The sequence below is a fragment of the Macrobrachium rosenbergii genome, chromosome 7, assembly GCF_040412425.1.
Source record: "Macrobrachium rosenbergii isolate ZJJX-2024 chromosome 7, ASM4041242v1, whole genome shotgun sequence".
Lineage (NCBI taxonomy): Eukaryota > Metazoa > Arthropoda > Malacostraca > Decapoda > Palaemonidae > Macrobrachium > Macrobrachium rosenbergii.
This window is the reverse complement of record NC_089747.1, coordinates 43,572,290-43,590,199: the sequence shown is the minus strand read 5'-3', so window position 1 is coordinate 43,590,199 and position 17,910 is coordinate 43,572,290. Positions and strand designations below refer to the sequence as shown.

General features: G+C 30.9%; 1 protein-coding gene across 1 annotated transcript in view; it reads left to right on the top strand.

The window, feature by feature from the left end:
- Positions 1 to 836: 836 nt before the first annotated feature.
- Positions 837 to 17,910, top strand: part of LOC136840352 (zwei Ig domain protein zig-8-like) — a 27,595-nt gene continuing 10,521 nt past the window's right edge. The window contains exons 1-2 of the mRNA XM_067107045.1: positions 837 to 930; positions 15,398 to 16,144. Of these exons, the coding sequence (XP_066963146.1) occupies positions 16,030 to 16,144 (115 nt within the window). The 5' untranslated portion in view covers positions 837 to 930; positions 15,398 to 16,029. The remainder of the gene's footprint in view (positions 931 to 15,397; positions 16,145 to 17,910) is intronic.

The window sequence follows — 17,910 nt, the reverse complement described above, 5'->3', positions numbered from 1 at the left end:
CATGCATTGCCAGAGTGGGAAGATGTAAAACGCTCTGTACTTTCCACTTCGTTTTGCTGTCCTAGTGATATTTTAAAGGCTTAATAAAATTCATGGAGAGAGAGAGAGAGAGAGAGAGAGAGAGAGAGAGAGAGAGAGAGAGAGAGAGAGAGAGAGAGAGAGAAAAGTAAATCTGGTGCACTTTTAAAACTTTGCGTTTTTGATCTTGTTAATAACATTCTGCATAATTTAGTAGCTGGCAAACTGTAGTGAGTTAGTTTGTCTGTAGTTTCAAATTTATGACTTTTACAAAAAGTACCATGCAATAGAAGAGAGAGAGAGAGAGAGAGAGAGAGAGAGAGAGAGAGAGAGAGAGAGAGAGAGAGAGAGAGAAAGGAACTAAATCTTATGCATTTATAAAACTGCTTTTCATCTTATTAATAACCTGGAAAATTCAGAATTTGTAAAACGAGAGAGAGTTAGTCATTTTGTAACTTCGTATTTATAATTTTTACAAAAAATTATCATGCTGTAGTATAGAGAGAGAGAGAGAGAGAGAGAGAGAGAGAGAGAGAGAGAGAGAGAGACTTTTAAAACTGTAATTTCAGCATATATAATTGACATTCTGATAAATTGAAAGATGGAAAGAGAGAGAGACACACAGAGGCAGAAAGACAGATAGACAGAAGGACTTAGAGAATGCACAAATATGACATGAGGTTATGACATGCATGCGTATATATGCTCCCCTTGTATTAGCTTGGTGTTGGAGGGGTGGGGGGGGGCATTGCAAAAGAGCCAAAGACTGGAAGACTTGAATGGTGTGACAGTGGGGGCCTGGATTCATCGGAGCTCTCCAGTCTAACTCAGACCGCGGTCGAGGTAGGTCGTACGTCGCGCCGCTGTTGACTGAGGCCGAACCTCCTTCCTCTGCCGTTTGTCGTCAATAAAGTGCTCAGTCAATTTTCCTTTTTTTGACAATAAGGTTGATCGGATAATTGTAAACAATTGCTATCTGACGCTTTGTCGTTTCCCTAACAATGTGGTATTTTATATAAATAACTGCTAAATTGAACTTATACAGAAAGTGGAACATGACATTTTAAAAGATATCATTTCATTAACATAAGAAAGAGAACTGTAGTGTATTTTCACAGTCGTGTTGAAAGAAAATGATAAGGGAGGGAGAATATACTGTGATTCAAAGTATGTTCACTCTGCCTTCAAGAACTTTATAATGGACTTTTAACAACATGGGCGTTTCAGAAAAATTTCTCAACAGTTTTTTCAGGACAACAACAAAAATGGTTCTTCCACCATGATATGATAATTAATATATATATATATATATATATATATATATATATATATATATATATATATATAAATATATATAATATTAAATATATATATATGTTTTTAAGTACTTATAAGTAATTCATTTACCTGCGTGTACGTGGAAAAGGTATGTCTAATAACAGGTTGTCACCACAGTTTCGACAATTATATTATATATATATATATATATATATATATATATATATATATATATATATATATATATATATATATATATATATATATATATATATATATAATATATATATATAGATACATATACATATATGCATATTTATATGTATATATATATATATATATATTATCTATTATATACATTTATATGTATAATTTTATCATTATATAGATAGAAATATTAGCTCTATATCATCATATTGTTTCTCCTCAAGCGTGGGTGCGTAGGTATGCCTGTTAACAGCATTGAGGTAATAAATTAACCGAGCAACTGATCCGAGGCATTTAACTTTAGTGCTTCGAAGCCTCACATACACACACACACATGCTTTATATATGTATACATATAATATTTGTATATATCTTTATTATATGTATGTATGTATATATATATGTATATATAGATATATTTTTATAGATGGATAGATAGATAGCTAGATAGATAAATATGCTACTAAAATATAGGCACATGGAGAGAAGCATGCACTGTAAAACCAACACCAATTCCAACCCTCTTTCACTTGAACTCCCGTCAACTCCAGGCAAAGTTGTCTATGCTTCATCAGCGCACCCACACGTCCATATCATTTACCCTTGATTTTTTTCCCTTTTCAGTTTTATTATTTTATGACTTTAGTTTTTTATTTACTTATTCAATGATTCACTGATATATTTATTTATATACTTATTCATTTATTGATTTGTTTGCTTTTTTATTCATTCCTGTGTTTATCTGTGCATCCTTTTTTTTTCTTTATTTTTTATGTATGGGGAATGACTGGTATTATTCATTTAGAAATTTGAAGTGAATGCGTCTATGAAAAAAGGGATGTCTTTATATCACGACATACATTCCTGAGGAGCTCAGATCAGCACTAGTTAGAATTCTTCAATTACTTTTTAATTACGGACTGGGTTAGATCTCAGATACTACTACCACTGAAAGTAAGACGTAAAATAAACTTTATATAGACTTATATATAAATAAAGAACAACTTGATTACACTGAACAGTCAAATCTCCTGGGTCGAGTAAACATGTAACATTAAGCACTTATAAAAAGAAACAAACAAATAGTGCAGATTTATAAAAGTTATACTAAGAAATCATATCCCAAAAAGTTTAAAATGTTTCCACATCACTTTAATACTTCCGCGGTTTCATTGAACCATAACTATATTATTAGGTATTCACAATACACTTTTAAAGAATGCTTTCAAGATCTGATTTGACAGTAAAACAGAAAATTTTTAAACGCAATGGTAAATATATAAACGTAAAAATTATTATGCTCTTTCAGCGAAGTAAGTTTTATTTTCGTGTCAGGAAAGACCTTGAATGTAAAGGCATCCCGCATGGAACATTTTTTAATTTTTTTCTTTTAGTTTTGAAAAGTACAAGAAATATCAGACGTTTATGCATACAGAAATGCTTTTTCCACTCTGGGTGTTTTAATCTTACTAAAATGAGTTGAAGTACTTTGTCTGATATTAAGGAAAATTCAATTTCTGAAAATGATTCCGCGTCATGCAATATTATTTTTAGAATCATGTTCCAGAGACATTCAGAAATCTAATACTCGTCCTCTGCTTTTTTTTCAATATTCCTTTATTTCCAGCATTCTCCAGATCTCATTTGGACCCTGTGACTAATCCTAATAAATTACAAGAATTAGAGAGTCACCTGATCTCACCCTATCTTAAAAGGTTTTCCTTTAGTTAAAATTAAAAGGAATACCAGACATTCGAATTCCATTAATGGACATTTTACGAACGCAGAAACCAGCGAGCTGAAAGCAATCAATTGATTTCGCATTCTTTTAACTTTGAGGAAATGCAGAAAGAACTTGAAGATTAGCAGGACACAACTTTATCCCGTATTGACCCCATCTTGGGACAAAGGTTTTACTTCGACAGATCAATGTTGTTCGACAATTCGGTATGCATAAAATATTACCAGGAAGTTATTATCTTGAATTTTATAAATACAAGCTTTTAATGGCGTTATACATGATAGGATATATCATGTCTCTTTGGTATTTTCATCTATAGATTACCTAGTTTATTTGAGAATGAAGTTAAAGCATATAAGTAGCAGAACAAATTTTCTCTAGTTTCAATACAAGGCTTCCAAGTGTATGTTTCTAATTCTAATATGTAAAAGTAATTAAAAATTAAAGATAAAAGTTTTTATGAAGATTCATGACATACTTTCCCCTAACATTTCAAAACAGGGGAAAGGGATAAAAATTTGGTCTATTCTTAAAGAATATGCAAATAATTAGGCATTATATATATATATATATATATATATATATATATATATATATATATATATATATATATATATATATATATATATATATATACTATCAGGAACTACTATCTAAGTATTAGTCTTCACCCGCCAGTTAATGTCAGTCGAATTTAAATGATCTCCAATACATTAAAACTATTCCTTTAATGTAAAATGTTATTAATGAAGATTTCAAAGACAATGGATTAATGACAAACAGTTATATGTGATTTTACATACACACACCCGTATATATATGGGCGTGTGTGTGTTTGTTTGGTATGTGCGTATATGTATATACAGTGTATGTGTGTGTTTAAAATCATATATAACTGTTTGTAATGAATTCAGTGTGTATTAAATCTTCGTTAATAACAACATCATATCTTAAAAGAAGTAGTCGTAGTGTATTGGAGATCATTTAAATTCGACTGACATTAATGGGCAGGTGAAGAAGACTTTAAAAGCGATAGCTGAACGAGCACTGTTTATCCTAATGGAGACCTCTACAATTTTTTATCAAAACTCTATCTACCACAGACCTTAAATCATACCTCTTTTGATCCTCAGCAAGAGCTTCTATGTTGCCAAAGTAAATATTTCCTTGGGTTGTTATACCTCCTTTATCCACTAGCCAGTCCTGATCTCCCCCCACACCGCCCCCATCCTAATCTCCTCCTCCCCACCCTCCACCCTTTCCCCAACAAGATCTGTGAACCAGTGCACTGGCTCTTTTTTCTTTTTATTCTACCTCTCACGGTTCGTTTTGATAACTCTGGGAAAACATCTACCCTGTTATTTTGATCGACATTTCATTATTTTCCTCCCCTTTGTCCTTTGATGTAAGGATTTTTGTCTTCTGGTATCTTTGTAGAGATAAGAGAAAACTCTACCATCAAACTTTTGATTAAAATTTCCTTTTTATGGTCAAAGTTAGATTAATTTATATCGTGTCGTCTGTGTTACAGAAATATTAAGAGGCTTCATAGATCATCTTTTTCACATGGAAACAATCATATTTCCAATTAATATGTATACGTACACATGAGCAACAGCTATCATCCAGATGAAATTCTTATGTCTTGTGACATTAATAACGGGCATCAAAATGTTCATATATATCTGTCTATCCATCTAATAAATAGATAGTTCAGTTCAGTCCGTCTTTATTTTATATCCAAGAGAGAGAGAGAGAGAGAGAGAGAGAGAGAGAGAGAGAGAGAGAGAGAGAGAGAGAGAGAGAGAGAGAGAATAAGTTTCAATCTGCGCTTTACCCAAAGAGGTTGAAAAGAAACAAATCTTTAAGAGTCTGCCTATAGAAAAGATTCGAACAGGTTTCTCTCTCTCTCTCTCTAAAAAGAAAAAAAGGGGAATGTCGTTGACTGTCGTTTAACCCCACTGTTACAAACGAACGGAATTTATTGTAGGGTTACGTAAGCAAATGAGACCATTCAATCTGCGGAGGAGAAAGAGTAAAGCCCTTGGTCATCTCTTGAATAGGGTAATCTTGAAAAAAGGTTATTTTGACCTGTTTGATTCAGTGTTCCTGGCTGCAGATTGATTTTGATAGGAAAAACTTACTCTAAATTGAGCTACAAATATAAGATTGCCGTTATTTAGTTCTTCGATTTCACTTTTTTGTTAATTTAAATTAGTTTTATTTGAATGTTGACAATTCGAAGAGTTTTGAATTCTACGTCGTTTGTCCCCCTTTTTCAAATGTTCGACTGGTTTTTGTCCATTCATAAATGAGAATGATAGCAACATTGACTCTCTCTCTCTCTCTCTCTCTCTCTCTCTCTCTCTCTCTCTATATATATATATATATATATATATATATATATATATATATATATATATATATATATATATATATATATATATATATATATATATATATATAATATATATATACTATTATATAACGATTCACATAAAGATAAAACTATTGAATAACGATAAAAGGGAAGAGAGAGAGAGAGAGAGAGAGAGAGAGAGAGAGAGAGAGAGAGAGAGAGAGAGAGAGAGAGAGAGAGAGAGAGAATAGTGCACGTGAAGGCTGTGAAAGACCAAAATGATTCCTCCTCTCCTTATTCATAAGCATAAATCAGCATTAAATAAAAGTGTCCGATAAATCACGCCTCTGCTTAAAATCATAAGATTTTTATATTGTTTTAAGGGATGAATTATTGTCCCTGGGATTAACGCTTATGTAAATTTTGGTTTTTGTTTCTCTTCTTCACAACCAGTAATAAGTCAGCATTTTGTGACAATCTTTTTAACGGATTTTTTTTTTATTATAGCTTATGTCGCTAAACACAAACTGATTTTTTAAAGTGATGTTTTTCATTATGAATGTAATTGTTTGTCTTCTTACATTACAAATGATGAATCATTTCTCTGTTTTGGGCCAGAGATAAATGATTTTCAGGGAATTTTTCAATTGCTTCAAGAATTTCTATCGTTCCCACTCCTTTATATATATATATATATATATATATATATATATATATATATATATATATATATATATATATATATATATATATATATATATGTATATATATATGTGTGTGTGTGTGTGTGTGTATACATGTGTATATATATATCTATCTATCTCTATATATATATATATCTATATCTCTATCTCTCTCTCTCTATATATATATATATATATATATATATATATATATATATATATATATATATATATATATATATATATATATATATACATATACATACAGATAGAAATCCGTTCATAATATGAAAGGCTGTCCCACTTATACAAAGAGTTACGTTAACGCACAAATCTCGTTACATTTTGTTACTTTTCTGTTGCAATCCTACTTTTTTGTGTGTGTACGTGTCTGAGAGAGAGAGAGAGAGAGAGAGAGAGAGAGAATTGCTTGCATCGTTAATTTGATTTGAGAAATGCTACATTTAATTAAAACGACCTGCAGTCAGTGCTGCAACTTACTGTCTCACCCACCCATTGAGAATTGTATAAAATTTAAAACCAGATGATCACGTAGGTAAAAACGAAAAAAGGGAATGATCAGGTCACTAACTCAAGTAACCTTTTATTATTCAATTTTTGTCATTTTCACTTTTCTGTTTTTCTTTTGATGTTTTACATTTTACCTGAAGTAGTTCTTATCGGCAAGTTAACGGGAGGTCAAGAAATATGTTAGAACACACTCTGAGTTATGTGAACTCTCACATTCCGCAAATGACTCTTAATTAATATGCGGAGGCGTTATGTCATTAATGGATATGCAAATGTGTTTTTAATTAGGAAAGTTCGAATTTTCATAGAAGTTCTTACTCAATTATCTGTACCACAATTATGAATTAGAATTGCAGGACGTCATAACGCAACATAACTCTGGCGTGGTTTGAAGAAACTGCGTTACTTTGAGCATCAGTCTCGGTAGCCGTAAAACGCAGACGCTTATAGGCACACACACACACACACACACACACACACACACACACACACACACACACACACACACACACACAGATAAGTGTGTTAAAGAAATAATCAAATTTTCCAAAAACTAAAAGTATTTAATATTATCATTGTCTGATATAATAATAATCTATTGACGAAAGTGTTTCCAATAATGTGCGAAAATATAAGCAATAATACATAAATGTTACAATAATCGGTCCGTCACCTGTAGGGGCTTAAAGTATAAATAACTATCACATTTGTCCATTATTATACAGAATATAATATTAATGCACATGAGTATTAAAGCAAAATACAACAATTGAAACTAAGAGCACATATTTCTGATTACGTCATTTCATTTATTTTATTCATATTCTTTATAGTTAAATATGTATATTTTGACAAGTCCTGAATATTGCCATTTGTCATTAAATGTCTTAGTGCACTGTAGTCTAACGTTGTAAAATCCCTCCTTATATCACTCACTAAGGGCCACTTAAGTAATACCTGATCTTCATCCTGTACTTCTCCACAGCTTCAAAGACCTCTTTCTCGACCTCTTTCTAGACCAGCGTCGGGTTTCTATCTTGAACCGATGAGATCCTAGCCTTGCTCTAGTACAGGCTAATCTGTGGCGTTCAGGAACTATTTCTCATCTGTTGTAAATAGCTGCTTCTACAAGTTCAGAGTTAAACTGATCGTAAGTTAACCGGCGATTTGATTCAGTGTTTTAGCTGACTTTATGCCGTCATCTGGCTAATTCAATCTTTACTGGGTCTCCCTGGATTCGCTGTAATGTTTGTAATTATGTTCTCATAGGAGACTGTACTTCTGTTGCTTTATTAATCAATTGGTAAAAGTAACTTTGGTTGTAGCCGGGTCTTTACATCAACTTTTAAAAAAAATCCAAATGCCAACGCATAATATTAATAGCTTCACTTCCCATACAAATAAAGCAGTTCCGTGCACGCGGTTCTCTTCACGCCTAAGAGATCTTTTAGAATCTGTAAGTATATTTTATTCGCCAGCTTCGTATATTCAAAGTCCACCATGATTCAGCAACATAAAACAGGGAACTATTGAATGCTGCAGACCAGACCTTTAATTTTTCATAAAAAAGATGCATCATTCTGTATCGCTAAAAATGATTGAAATTTGTGAAGGTTCTTCATACGCCACTTGTTCGTGTATACTTGCATTCACAATTCTGTCGCCTAGATACTCATAACTATCACGCCAGTGAACAAATAAACTGTTGCACATCAAAGGGTCTCTGTCACTTACGTTTACACTGAAGTATCTCGTCTTTCCTCCGTTAATTTCCATGCCGTACTCATTGCAGAAGTTTATTAATTGTTGAAATTTCCAAATTGCTCTCTCTCCCTCCCGTTGTGTTAACCATAACAGTGTCGTTTATTAAAAGTAAAACATGAAGGCGCCCAAGCTAACCATCCTGTGCATATTCCTTCATCATTTGAATCGTCGGGTTCACGTAAGCAGTAAATAAGTAAAAAATTACCCGAAGTTTCTTCAGAGCAATCGAGTTTTCTGTACAGCATATAATCAAGGCCACCGAAAATAGATCTATCTTTCGGTGGTCTCGGTATAATGCTGTATGAGCCGCGGCCCATAAATCTTTAACCACGGCCCGGTGGTGGCATATCCTATACCGTTACCAGATGCACGCTTATGGCTAACTTTAACCTTAAATAAAATAAAAGTACTGAGTCTGGAGGGTTGTAATTTAGTATGTTTGATGATTGGGGGATGGATGCTCAACATACCAATTTGCAGCCCTCTAGCCTCAGTGGTTTTTAAGAACTGAGGGCGGACAGAAAAAGTGCGGACGGACAGACAAAGCCGGCACAATAGTTTCCTTTTACAGAAAACTAAAAGCATGAACTTGGTCTCCCCCGAAGGACATCAGCTTTAGAGTTCTACCGATATGCCATCAATTATGCTGGTGGTTTTTTATTAAGCATTTTGAATTTCCGCCACATGTTTGACCCACATCCCAACTTCCTCAGGACTTCAGTCAATTTGCTACTGATAACCTTATCATAAGTTTTTCCGAGCCCATATGGCAATATGGATTATGGGTCTGAGAGAAAGAATTTGTTCTCCCAACCTCATCTCTTCTTAGCTCCTGCTTGCCTTTCGTCTGGAGCAAACCAACTTTGCAATCTTGAGGTGAGAATTGTATCATATAATTTTTGGAATACGGATATTATGTTTATCCCTCAATAATCCATGTATGTTACGGATGGATGGATATGGAGGAATGCAAAAACGCGGACGTTGTTTTAAACCAACCAAATGATTATGGATTCTTAAAGTTTTATTTATGGAAGAATAAAGGCAGAATTTTATATAGGTTGAAAAATACTGAATAAGACGTCTGATATATCTATATATATATATATATATATATATATATATATATATATATATATATATATATATATATATATATATATGTGTGTGTGTGTGTGTGTGTGTGTAATTATATATATATATATATATATATATATATATATATATATATATATATATATATATATATATATATATATATATATATATATATATATATATATATATATATATATGTGTATATACAGTATATATGTATATATAATTGTATATATATATATATATATATATATATATATATATAACACCTGTATACATACAGTACATGCATTTAAGAACCTAAATGTTATTAAATGTTTTTCCTTCAAAATTCCTAAACAGACAAAAGGGGAACAGAATAGCAGACCACGAGGGAAAGTATGATGCGTCCAGGAAACATTTCGCCACAGTTTCAAAGAAAATGCAAATGTTGGAAAAAGTTTGCTTTCCACATATTTCCCTGGGCGTCCAATTCAATTCCAATCGGTTTCCTATCGGATCTGAAAAGGGATCATGATCCCCCCCAAAAAAATAGGAAAAAAAATTTTTGGGAATGGGAATATGAGTGAGGGTCCGCGGAATTCGTGAATAAATGTATTCGCGATTATTTAATGAATTCTGCTTTTATCTCTTTAAAGGATTATCTTTCATATCATCCACGCAATCATCAGTTTTGTTCTTTAGCTCTGTTTTTTGTGTCTTTTCCTCACTATATCATCGTTAATGTAATGATAATGATAGTAATAAATTAATTAATGCAGCTTGGAATAGTTATTTGAAATTGATTTATTTTTATAGTTCGCTCATAACTCTACGGATGATACACACCACACTTCATTTACTAAGGTCCCACTGCATATATATGCATCATCTACATTTTTTGTAATATCATTAATTCTCTCCTTTAAGACATTAGTTGTGACTCATAGTGCAATTATCTAAGTTTTCCCATTTGGGACATTAACTTTAATAATGAATATATATATATATATATATATATATATATATATATATATATATATATATATATATATATATATATATATATATATATATATATATATATATGACTGAAATATTTTCTGTTAAAATAGACATCCATCTAATGAGATGAGCCCATAAAAACACCAAAAGGGTAGAAAGTTATAACTGTACTTTGGAGACATTGTCTGTCTCCCTCAACAGGTAGGTAATGAATGAAGTAAGAGTTACAGAGCATTAGTATTTGACAGCTTAAGGAGAAGCTGTCAACAGGAGTGACGTAGCGGCTGACTTCTGGAATATTCCTTCATTAGTATGAATACCACTGCTCTGTAACTCTTTGTTTCATTCATTACCTGCCTGTCGAGGGAGAGGGCCAGTGTCTCCGAAATATAGCTATAACGTTCTACCCTTTTGGTGTTTTTATGGGTTCCTTTTATTATATATATATATATATATATATATATATATATATATATATATATATATATATAGAGAGAGAGAGAGAGAGAGAGAGAGAGAGAGAGAGAGTGTGTTTAGAGAGAGAGAGAGAGAGAGAGAGAGAGAGAGAGAGAGGTGCGTGTGTGTGTTTTGCGTGTGCGTGCATATTAAGACTTAATTATTTTTGATACCTCAGACGCTCAAATCTGTTCTCCATTCTCCTCGACAGGAGAATGCTTTGAGAAACAATTTTTGTAAATGTTAATCCAACGCAGATCCGGGTAAGAGAAAGACCTCTAGCTAATAGCCTTAGATTGGATTAAAAGGTCATCTTCTTCGAACAGGTCAATGTGGAACCACGTGAAAAGAATATGAACGTTAAAGAATGGAAAAGATAGAAACATTATGTAAGAAATACTTTTCTTTTGTCATAAGAACAGGTAAGGCAAAGTGATTATGAGTGATTAGACATACCGAAATATGAAGCAAAATAAAAATCCTGGAAGTGATTTTGCTAAATACAACGCAAAATGCAACTAGCTAAAATTTGATTTCAATTAATCCCTGGTAATTATGACAACTCGGGAATAATAGAGGCACGTTCACTGAACTCATTGCATTGTTTTCAAATATTGCTGAAATGGGATGCATTAGAGGAATATATAGTGATTGACTGGTTTGATTTTAATTAATACACATATATATGTGTGTTTGTGTGTCTCTGTCTGTGTTTGTTTTGTGTAAGTGAGGTTATGAGAACTAGCATGCTCCATTGTTATCAGAAGAAAGACACATAGTTAGAAAATGAAGGGAGACAGACAAAGAAAAAACACCACAGAGAACGAGAGGAAATGATGTTAACTGAAATAAGCGGAAAATGAAGAGGAAAACAGAGAATTTGGGAGTCTGGAATTCACTTTCTTTCTTCAACGAGATGGCATTTCTAAGAGTCCTTTAATTAGGAGACGAAAGATTTCACATTGTGACCTAAAATTACCACTTGACTCACAGGACCAGGTAGTTAAGATTCTACCGAAATATCAGCAGCTTTCATTTCTCATTTTTTTTCCATAGAGTCCAGAGGTGTTCAGTAGGCCTCATACAGCCTTCAAATATAAACATGGCTTCTCTTGAAAAATATCTCTATGAAGGTTGATCATAATTTGCTTTGCTTACTTCTCTTTATAGCAGTTTTTTTTAAATTTTGAAATGCAGTTGCTGACTTTAATCGCCATGTGTGAATACGTAGTTCTTAGTTTTAAATTCAAATGATTAGTCTTATTCATACATATGACGTAATTCCTGTGCTGTGGACAGCAGGGTATTCTTATAGTCCTGTGGTTTACTCACTATTTACTTTTCATTATGCATGCAAAGTAAGTAACATTTCCAAGTCAGTTTTATGAGAGCGTAAAACTCTTTTATATGTGTCTGTACATACATACATACATATATATATACATACATACAGTATACACACACACACACACACACATATATATATATATATATATATATATATATATATATATATATATATATATATATATATATATATATATGGAAGACACTAATGGTCAAGTATCATATTCGGTACAGGTTATCGAAAAACCAAATGAACATGGTCCTTTCTACCCTGCATATCTTTACCTGCTAGACAGTTATGATGAAATGAAGAGAGAGAGAGAGAGAGAGAGAGAGAGAGAGGGAAATGGATCCGGGGGAAAGATTACTTAGAAAGACAAACCATCAGTCCTGGATGGAGGGGTATCTATCACTGACGCCTGAATTATTCCGCACCCAGCCGTGTAGCGTGCTCCCATCTAGCGGCAGATATCCGAACCTCTCGCAATCTCATTTCTATGAGGTAGAGAAGTTTTCATAACGTATCGTTTCATTTTGAAAGTTTTTACATAATATGTCTAAACAAAATAAGTAATATAATTTTTTCATGTTTTTAAATTATTAAAAGCAATAATAATTGCCGTTTCGAACAGCTTGAACTGTGAATAGACGAGAAGAATGTGAAACTTGGTAGACCAGTCTGGGAAATAAATTTGTTTTTGCATAACGAAAGGAATGCGAATTTCTCAAAGAACTTCTTTTCCACGCATTTTTAAGTCACGTTGGATTCCAGTCGTCTTTCTTATCGGATATGGAAAAGTAGTATAACAGATATATGTGAAAAAAGAAATTTTGAAAATAAGAAAAGGTAAGGACGTTTCACAATATTGAATGGAAATTTAAATATTATGTCAGGTTGAAACTCGGGTTTTTGCCAGGGTATGCTTTATTTCTAACTAACCATCAGATAAATAATAATAATAATAATAATAATAATAATAATAATAATAATAATAATAATAATAATAATAATAATAATAATTATTATTATTATTATTATTATTATATATTATTATTATTATTATTATTATTATTTCATCTATAGGAAGTAAACATCACATACATACATATATGGATATGGATTATTCTAACTTTACAATACTCTTGAAATCGCACGTACATCTACACACACACACACACACACACACACACACACACACACACACACACACATATATATATATATATATATATATATATATATATATATATATATGTATATATATACATATCTCATAATTTATCATAGCCATATAAAAATGAATGCAGTATAACTTTTTACGTTGAAGCGTAAGATGGCATTCAACGTATAATTAAAATAATTAAAAACATTATTCATATGCTTTAGAGGAAGTTAGGCTATCTGTGCTTTATGTTGATAAATACACTTCTTGTAACTACTCTGATAATACCTGCTGTGTTTTTATTACTGATGACAAAATATTTCTCTCTCTCTCTCTCTCTCTCTCTCTCTCTCTCTCTCTCTCTCTCTCTCTCTCTCTCTCTCTCTCCTTCTTTTTGATCATATTCTCTTATATGTAGCAATAAATTTAAGATTATATGCAGTAATTAATATTACCTTGTATGTATTTATGTATAATACATACATACATAACTCCTATGCATATATAAGAAGACGACGTACGTGTACATAATTTTAAAACAATTACGAATAATATTTAATTTCTATAAAGGCAATGTCTAGAGGGAAATTTTAATGCATATGTGTAATTCGGATAAAAATTTGTCTCTATCTGGAAACGTTGATTTAAAAAGTTGACATATATACTTAAAAAAACTTATGAAAATAGTATACACGAATTTCTTGTGAAATGAGCAAGTTTTATATATATAAATATATATATATATATATATATATATATATATATATATATATATATGTATATATATAAATATGTATATATATGTATACATACATATATACATGCGCGCACACACACACTTATGTGTGTATGCTCATATTTTGGGTGATAGTGCATGTATGTATGCAATATACATATAAATAGCCTAAAGTCCAAAAAATAACACCATGAGAGTTGGATTTCCACCTCACGGGGAGATTTTCGTAGTCAAAGTATTTCCACTGTAGGTAGTAGATCTTACGACAGAATATTATATAGAAGAAATACAATAGGTCTTTTTTTTTTTTTCAGCAAAACACGCAAAATATGAATTTGTTATTTCACGCATGCCACGCATGTAATAAGCATAAAGGCTGAATTAAAGGGTAATATATTTTTGTTATATATTTTACCTTGAAAATATCTCTGAAGATAGAAAATCAAATACTTGAAATATTTTCAAATATAAATACTCGAAAGCAAAAAAAAGACTACTAGAATCTGTTAAAGAACCTTTGAAGAAAAAAGTATTTTTTGGGCAGATACATGTCAGATGGGTCTGCCCTTCTCATATGTATTTCAATGTGGATTTTTGGGTGAACAGCTTTATCGTTTTCTTAAATCATGTTGAAATGAATTGATATGAGATAGAACGTGTTTGTTGAGAGAAGATTATTTTCTAAAACGATTAATTTTAATTATATATATATATATATATATATATATATATATATATATATATATATATATATATATATATATATATATATATATATATATATATATATATATATATATATATATATATATATATATATATATATATATATATATATATATATATATATATATATATATATATATATATATATATATATATATATATATATATATATATATATATATATATATATATATATATATATATATATATATGATATTCCCCATAACCAATGAACCTTTGAAATACTTTTAAATCATTCATACACATTCATCTAAGTGTAACATTCTATGATTTTTAAATTTTCAGTATCTTCATAGACGGCTCAAACTATTAAAATGTCCCTAGCCGTATTTTCCTGAACGTTGGAAAACATTTTAATTATATCAGAGCTGAGGGAAAATTCTTCTGGACATTTTTGCATAGAAAATAGAACAGTACATTTTTATAAAATGTGAATTTCTATGAAATTTACTAGTGTTGTAGTGTAGAAATGTTTTAGTGAGGTTCTATGCTTTTCGAGTGGAGCGACTTTTGTGTGTCTTACAGTGTTCTGATTTTATTCAGAGGTGAAATTGTAACGATTTCAATGTCTAGATAACAGAAGAGGTGTACAGACTATTACTGACAAGTGGAAAGTATTCGTGATATATCTTACATCATACTATACTGATATGCCGTGTAAAAGAATCAACGTGAAAATAAGAAACGTGGTGTACATCCCATACTTGAGATCACTGCGAAAAATATGAAGGCATAAGGAAGAAATAAGAAACTCCGAAGCTACCTTAGAATAAAAAAAAAATCTGAAGGAATAACAAATAAACAGTGACTAAAACAAAACAAGTGAGGAAGCCTAAACAGACTGAATCTGTTTAGAAGTCGCAAGAAGAAGACCTTGAACTCTCTCTTAGGGCCCGATAAATCTCGGGGGGAGAAAGATGGAGTGGCCCTGCAATCTGACTAGCTGGAACAGACGGTTCTTCGACAGAATCCTCTGCTTCTGCGTGGTCATGCTCGTGGCTGGACCTGCTTCCACGACGATGTCGTACTTCGGTGAGTATCGAAGGAAGTAACTTGGTATTTTTTTTTTTAAGAGAGGTCCAAAGTTTTTTTTTTTTAATATTTGTCCCACAAGTACTTTGGTGTAGAGAATATTTACAGTGCATGGGTAGACATTTCATTTATTGAGCATACGTATGCAAACTATTTATCTTTGTGTCTATCTAGTTATATACATACATACATACATACATATTATGTATACAGATAAATAGATAGATAACCTGCATACGTATGCTTAATGTATGAAATATCAGACCGTGTATTGTAAGTATTCTTTACATCACACACACACACACACACACACACACATATATATATATATATATATATATATATATATATATATATATATATATATATATATACATACATACATATATGTATGTATGTATGTATGTATGTATGTATGTATGTATGTATGTATGTATGTATGTATGTATGTATATATGTATAATTATGCAGGAAAACAACAGCCAAATAATCTCTCACAGCTTTTCTCCCTAGGTAACATGTCCAACAGCCTAAAATTTCACACCAATGTCATATATGCGTAACTTGAGAAGAGGGAATGCTGGATTCGCTTATCTATCCCTAATAAGAGGAAATTAAAGAGTATTTTTATCTTACAGGTTCAAGTTATATGAGAAAATGGCGTTTATTGAAGAGGGGCGGGGGCGGGTTTTATGGAAAGTTGGCCCATGGGAAAGAATAAAGTAATTACCTGGATGAAATTATGTTTAAAGTAATTCCCTGTTGAAATATTCTTTAGAAAATAATATCGAAGCTTATAGAAAGAACATCAACATGCAAATTGAGCCTTTCCACTATGCTTTTGAACAAACTTAGAAATGGAGAAGTATTAATCAACAAATAGTTATGATATATATTCTACTCTTCATATTACTGTCATTATTATCTCCCTTTTTATAAAGGTTTCTTTATGGATCTGATAAGGTTTCATTTATGGATTCGGTAAGGGTCTTTTTTATGAATTTTATAAGGTTTTCCTTTATGGATCTTATGGATTATATAAGACTTCTTTTACAGATTACTGTAGCTGGCAGAAGCCTATACTCTTATTACGAAATATATTTCACTGAGATAAAATTAATTCATACGAAGTGAGGGAGGCAGTTAGATATTACATTATGAAATAATGTTTATGAATTTTTTTTTATTATGATAAGGGTTAATGAAGTAAAAACCGTTTTACATGCTTTATAAGGAAAACTTTTTATCATAAATTCAATTTTTCACAGATAAATTAATGATAATATTATCATAACTGAATTTAATATAAATTTAAATCATAAATTTAATTATGATAAAATTATCATAATTAGATTTATGATAAAGTGATCAAAACTAAATTTACAATAGATTAAAATTGTCATAACTAAATTTATAGTAAGTTTTCATTATATCTAAATTAATGCTAAATTAAAATGATCATAACTAAATTTATTATCAATTAAAATTATCATGCCTAAATTTATGATAAATCAAAATCATCATAACAAAATTTATGATTTATTAAAATTATTGTAACTAATTTCATGTTGAATAAAATTTATCATAATTAAAATTATGATTACTAAATTTATGATAAACTAAAATTATCGTAACGAAATTTATGATAAATTAAAATTATCATGACTATATTTATGATAAATCAAAATCATCATAACAAAATTTATGATAAATTAAAGTTATTGTAACTAATTTTATGATTAAATTTATCGTAATTAAAATTCGGA